This window comes from Microtus oregoni, unplaced genomic scaffold (assembly GCF_018167655.1).
Source record: "Microtus oregoni isolate MIOR12 unplaced genomic scaffold, Mior012 000010F_ref0000083, whole genome shotgun sequence".
Taxonomy (NCBI): Eukaryota; Metazoa; Chordata; class Mammalia; order Rodentia; family Cricetidae; genus Microtus; species Microtus oregoni.
The window spans coordinates 16,189,636-16,196,140 of NW_024543069.1; the positions used below are offsets into that span (position 1 = coordinate 16,189,636).

The following is a 6,505-nucleotide window of genomic DNA, read 5'->3' on the forward strand; positions in this document are numbered from 1 at the left end:
TACTGCAGTCCTCCAGGCAGACACCAACTAATTGTGCTGTAACTGTGTCTTGAAAAGACCATTTCATCTTTCTATCCAGTCAGCTATTTCAGGTTAGTGAGGCGCAAGGTAAAACCAGTGGATTCCATGAACATGGGCTCAATCTTACACTTTTCTGGCTGTGAAGTATAAAATACCATGGCATTGGATAAGGCATCCTGTAAGTCCAAAGGGGCAGATTTTGGAAGAAGCATTATATGCAAGAAAGGCAACTCTATAACCAGAAAACGTTTCTACTCCAGTAAAGACAAACTGTTGTCCTGAATCATGGATGAAGTGGTTCAGTGTAGTCAACCTGCCACCAGGTTGCTGGTTGGTCACCCTGGGGAATGCTGCCATATATGGAGCTTACTGTTAATCTCTGTGGTTGGCAGATATGGCACTCAGCAGCAGCTTTAGCCAGGTCAGCTTTGGTGAAAGGATGTTGTCCATGTCCATACATGAGCCCATGTATAACCCTCATCTCTGTCACCATGGTCGCTTTGTTCATATGCCCGTTGAACAATGACAGGGATGGCTGGAGAAACAGGCAGATTGTTCACAGGACAGGTCATCCCATCTACTTGGTTATTGAATTCCTCCTCAACTGAAGTCACCTTTGGATGAGTATTTTTACATGGGCCACAAATACCTTTACATCCTTTGCCCATTTGGAGAGATCTACTCACAAACTTCTTTTCCAGATGCCTTTCTCACCAATTTTCTGGTCATGCTCATTCCACGAATCTGACCATCAAGCTAATCTATTGGCTACAGCCCATGAGTGGGTGAACAATTGTACATCTGGCCATTTCTTCTTCCAAACAAACTGTAATGGCATGTGTACTGCCCGAAGTTCTGCCCACTGTGAAGACTTCCCTTTTCTAGAGTCTTTCAGCGTTGTCCCAGAAAGGGTGGAGCCTACATAACATACAGAACCATCAATGAATCAGTCCCTAGTCTCTTCTCAGTCAACCAATCATAGGGAAACACCAGGAGTCCATAGACACATACTTGGTAACATACAGTGTTGTAACAGGAGTATAGACCATAGGAATTTAGGCAACTTCTTCGTGTAACTTGCTTGTGAGACAACCAAGAATTGCCATTACAGTAACTATTGTTATTGTCACTGAAATCAACCTGGTACCTTGGTTAAGGAGCCTGGACTTCACTACAGAAGTTGTAGGCTTGTATTCTGAACTCAAGTCTCTCCAACTGCCAAGTCTTTTCTTACTAATATTTCATCCCCCCTTCCTTCCTAGATAGAACGTACACTGTCAATTTCATTTTCAATTTGCATATCCTTTTCACCAAACACTCTGTTCTTGTCTGAAACATTAAGCGAATGAACAATCTGCACACCTGTGTGTCGGGAAAACTCAGCTTACTGACTTTTTTAGGACACACACAATACATAGGTTCTTTTTTCCTCCACAATAAAGGTTAAATGGGAGACAGAGGAGCTGTGTTCTCCAATGACTACTGTCACCCTGTAGACAATTGGCAGCGGGAGCTCAGCAGCTGCCACACTCTGCAGATATCTCTCTATTTAAAGTTCAAAGAGGCACAGGATAACAATAAGGAAGGAAGCCGCGTGGCCCTGACTAAGCCACCCAACAATAGAAATAATGGCTGCAAAAGGTAAGCTGTAAGGCGAGGGGGTTTCTTGGCAGAAATAGCTTCCCGCCTATTTTACTTTGTTTCTTGGCATTTTGATCCCGAGGAAGGTAGGCTCTCTGCTAAAGAACCAGCGGCTGCAAAAAGCTATTAAATATGCAGTTTTGGGCCCATGTTTGTAAGATGAATAATTTTGAAAGGATCAGTGAAACAGAATAATTTCATACCTGATTTTTTGGGGGGAAAGGTGAATTATAGACTATTTGTTTCTCAGTGCTGAACTGTATTTGAGATCTTGGGATGGGGTTGTTGGATTAGTAGTAGGAGCAGGTGGGTTCTTCTGCAGGATGGCTGTGTGAATTTGGAGGGGTCTTCCCACGTCTTCCAGTCTCTATTATCTGTCAAATGTGAATATTGAGCTTAATCATCTCTGACACGCATCCTATCTGAACTGTTGTTTCTAATTCTTAAACCTTATTTCATATTTATATGGTTCTATAAAATACTTGATTTCAATATGACTAAATAGACAGACTGAATATATATTTTTCTGAGAAGCAGTTTTTTCTCTAATATTTTTTTATTACTTTATAAAAATCACATTCAAAATTTCCACTTCCTCCCCCTCTTCCCACTTCCCTCCTGCTCCCCCACTTACCTTCCCTCCCTTCCCCTCCAGTCCTAAGAGAGGGCAAGGTACCCTGTCCTGTGGGAAGTCCAAGGCTTAGGGAGGTATGCATCCAAATAGAATAGGATCCCAAAAAAGCCAGTACAGGCAGTAGAGACAAATCCCAGTGTCATTATCATTGGCTCTGAGAAGCAGTTTTTAAATACACACATGGCAATCTTTGCTTTCAACCCTGACAGCAATCAACATTGTGAGACATTACATATTATCATCCCTATTTTTCACTTAAGGAAACGGAGCCATGGTCACTAGGATGTGGTGGCCCCAGGCCTTGGGCCTTGGCAGTGTTGCTCCACAGTGAAGTGCCCTTAAGAATTCTTCCAGTTGTAGCCACTTTGGTAAGCTGGGAACTGGCCAAACAGTAAAGCATTTTGAAAAGGCTCTTGTGTTTAAAGAGAAGTTTTATTTTTATTTGTGCCATTGATCTAAGTGATCTAGGAAGAACATTGGGTTTCACATAATACCTTTTCCAAATAATGCGTTAGATGATGGTAGAGCTGAAAATATTGGAGTTAGATGACCGGTTATACTTGGTTAAAATGTCTGGACACTTGTATTGCTTTACAAGGAATAGTAAATAAAGGGATATTTACTCTTAGAGCTAGAAATGCTAATTTTATTAAATCAGGTAGTATAAAATTTTATTAAAGTACACTTGCATTAAACATTTATATTCTGTTGGAATATCTACTGATTTTCAAGTTCTTTGAAGCTGTCGGAAGTACTGTATCACTTACATGAATAATTAAAAAAAATACCGTCACATAGTTTCATTCTATTGGTATCTTAATTCACAAAATATCTTTCTCTCAAAGGAGACTAAAGTATGTCTCATCATCTTGGCTTTACCGTTAAAGCCACAGCACATGTCAGGTAAGGAGGAGGTTCCCCATTCAGTGTATTATGCCTTGTTCAAGGTCACAAACAGGAGAAGCAAGAAAATCCCCTTTTGTCAGATAAGAAAGACTTCAACATTTCATGAAGAACATTGAAACTATTAAAATTCATTTAAGCTTCAGAAAGTTGTCTATTCTGAAAGTATCTTCTAATTTTAGAAGTACCTCATCTCCTGGTATCTTTATTTTAATAGCATTAAGCACCCTTCATATTTGAAGTGATGGAAATTGTAGTGGGACCGCAATTGCTAAGAACATCCATTCTCTCTTAGCTAATGGCGTGTGATCTCATTGTATTCTCCAACTGAGACCATATCTTAGTCCTTAACACAGAGATATTAATTCTATAATATGTTTTTCTGTGCCACTTTTCAGTATTTTGCGTGGGATTTGCATGATAAGTATTACAGAAAATTATGTTTATAAATTGCTTTTCTCCAGATGAGGTATAAGCCGGAAATGAGACATTATACAAGTGTCTTTGATGTGTGCTGGATTATTATTGCCCGTAGTCAAGCTCAGGGCTCGTGGTGATAGTGAATGACTTTAAAGAAATAAATTCCTTTTTTTCCCTGATGATGATTATGTAAGGTCTGATGTTTTCCTTTTCCTGTGAAATTTAAGATGAAAGTCAGTTATTGAGATCAAGAGCAATTCTCAAAACAATTTAATCTTGTATGTTATGAGAAATTCACTTTAGTGGGAATTACTAACAGTTATATTGGATTGCTGTTATGTAAACAGCTGCTAGACCCATTGCCAAACAAACTCCTGAGTAGGTTCTGTATCCAGTCAACACAGGCATAGTGGTTCAACTTTACAAAGCTTTGCACACACCTTATCACTTAACTGAGGAAGCAGCCAGGGGGTAGATATTGCAAGTTCCACGACTTAGCAGGAAAGTTCAAATTCAAAACTGCACAAGGTCAAGGAACTTTAAAAAGGTGACCTGTGGTTTGAACCTGAGACTTCTGCTTCAAATATCCAGCATTTATCATTCAGTGGCGGGGTGTCTTCTGAAGAAAACAGGACAAAAAATACTCAAGTCTGACCCTGACCAGAGTGCGCTTTTTCTTAGCTCCCCCAGAGATCTTTCGTTGTTTTTCTTTATAAAGTTTGATGCCGAGCAGATCTATTTAATCTGTTTTCATTGCTTTTAAGCAGAGTCAACATCGCCACAGCTAATGGTTCCCGTTCTTCTCCTGGTTGGATGGATTGTAGGCTGCATCATCGTGGTTTATATCGTCTTCTCTTAGAAAAGTAAGGGTTGTAGCAATGAAGGTTTTTCTTCATGGCATAATTATTCCAGCACTGATCGTTTCTGTTTTGCTAATGAAATGTTTTGTCATTCAGGCAAGAAGACTTCAGGCTGATACCACATAGAAGAACTAAGAAAAACATGAACATGATTGATCATTAAAGGTGTCTCATATTAAACAGCTGCAGTGTTTCACATCTTCTGGAAGCTAGAATTTGTTTGCCTAAGAATATCTTAGGAACCTGATCCAATTACAGATATAAAATATAAGAAAATTCAGGTGGAGTTTTCTGTGTCAAGAAAGTAGGAAATATATGCTGCACTATGGCTAAAAACACTTGAAGCAGCAGGGTTGAGTATGATAATTTAATTAGATTAAAAATGTTTTGTAGGCTCCTTCCAAAATGAAAAGATGGACTAAAGAACAAAAAATAAACAGAAGACAAAGAACAACTGAAAAACTTGAAGCTTAGCTCTGGTTCATAATGAGAAGTGTAATTTAAACCATACCGAAAGGCCATTGTTTACAGTTGTGTAACAGATAAAAATGTTTGACGTCACTTGTGTTGGTAAGGCTATGGTAGAGGAGCGCTTTCATACACTGTCTTTGAAAATTCCAAAGGGAATATTTATTGTCGTTTGCCTATTGGAGGCCATCTTTTTGTTGTCCAAATTGCATTTAGGATATCCTCCTGCCTCAGGCTCCTGCAGTAGTAGGAAACGCGTACTGTTTTCCCTGCTAGGTATAACATTCTGGGGGTGTATGTGGAAGTTCCAGAAGGCATATGCTTATTTTGAACCAGTTGTTTGTTTTCCAAGAATATGTCACAAAGATAGCACCAAAAATACAAAAGGCGTCAGAATCAACACGTGGTGTTAGAGCAATGCAGCTTTTGAAAGGAATGAGAAAGGTCTTGAAATATTGATGTGATGTAATTTCCATAAAAATATTACCTGAAAAAATTAGTTAGGCTGGAGAGATGGCTCAGCAGTTTATAGCACTTTCTGCTCTTACAGAGGACCCTGGTTCAATTCCCAGCACCCACATGGCAGCTCACAATATCTGTAACTCCAGTCCTGGGTAATCCAACACCCTCTTCTAGCCTGCTAGGGTGCCAGGCAAGCAAATGGTACACAGATGTATATGCAGTCAAAATACTCAACCATGTAAAATAAAATCAAACTAATGAATTATTTAAAAAGGCCAGGTATATCTACTTCCATTTGTATAAGCAAAGGAGGAGTTTAACCAATGTTCAGGTGACTAATTTACCACACACACAGTCAAACGGGGAGGCTAGATATTTTTGCATGTACTTTATTTTATAGTGTTTCATTTTTTTAGGATAATATGAATATTTTATAAGTTAAAAAGAAACATTAATAATCTCCCCAAATTGAAAACAAGCTGAAAGTAACCTAAAAACATCAGTTTGGAAATTGTCTTAGTCAGTGTCATATTGCTTTGAAGAGACATCGTGATCAAGGCAACTCATAACAGAAAGCATTTAATGGGGGCTTGCTTATCTTCTCATCATGACAACGAGCATGGCAGGATGCAGGCAGGCATCGTGATGGACACGTAGCTGGGAGTTCTACATTTGGATCTGCAAGCAGCAAGAAAAGAGAGACACTGGGTCTGACTTTGGGCTTTCGAAAACCTCAAAGCCCACCCCCCAGTGACATATTATTCCTCCAACAAGGGCAGAACTTGTAACTCGTAATCTTTTCAAATAACGCCACTCCCAACTGACCAAACATTCAAAAGTATGACTGTCTTGGGGCCATTCTTATTCAAACCACAGCAGCAATATAATCTAAAAGAGAGAATAAATCTTTCAAGTGATTGAAAACACAATATATGGTTTTTACTATGTATATCTTATGGGTTAGGTAAATTAAAACCACAATCAGCTGGGCGAGGTGCAACCCCTTTAATCTTAGCACTTAGGAAGGAAAGGCAAGCAGATCCCTGTGAGTGTAGACCAGCCAGAGATAAACAGTGAGACCCTGTCTCAAAAAAAA

At 39.2% G+C, this 6,505-nt stretch overlaps 1 protein-coding gene across 2 annotated transcripts; it reads left to right on the top strand.

Moving 5' to 3' along the window:
- Window positions 1-1,528: 1,528 nt before the first annotated feature.
- Window positions 1,529-4,889, top strand: Strit1 (small transmembrane regulator of ion transport 1). 2 transcript variants are annotated; one of them, XM_041658891.1, is made up of 3 exons: window positions 1,529-1,662; window positions 4,387-4,482; window positions 4,576-4,889. In XM_041658891.1, exons 1-2 carry the CDS (start codon window positions 1,650-1,652, stop codon window positions 4,476-4,478), a joined length of 105 nt encoding a protein of 34 aa, XP_041514825.1. In that variant the 5' UTR covers window positions 1,529-1,649; the 3' UTR covers window positions 4,479-4,482; window positions 4,576-4,889. The 2 variants fall into 2 exon arrangements, with proteins under 2 accessions (XP_041514825.1, XP_041514824.1); XM_041658890.1 differs by having other exon boundaries at window positions 1,587-1,662; window positions 4,384-4,482.
- Window positions 4,890-6,505: the final 1,616 nt, after the last annotated feature.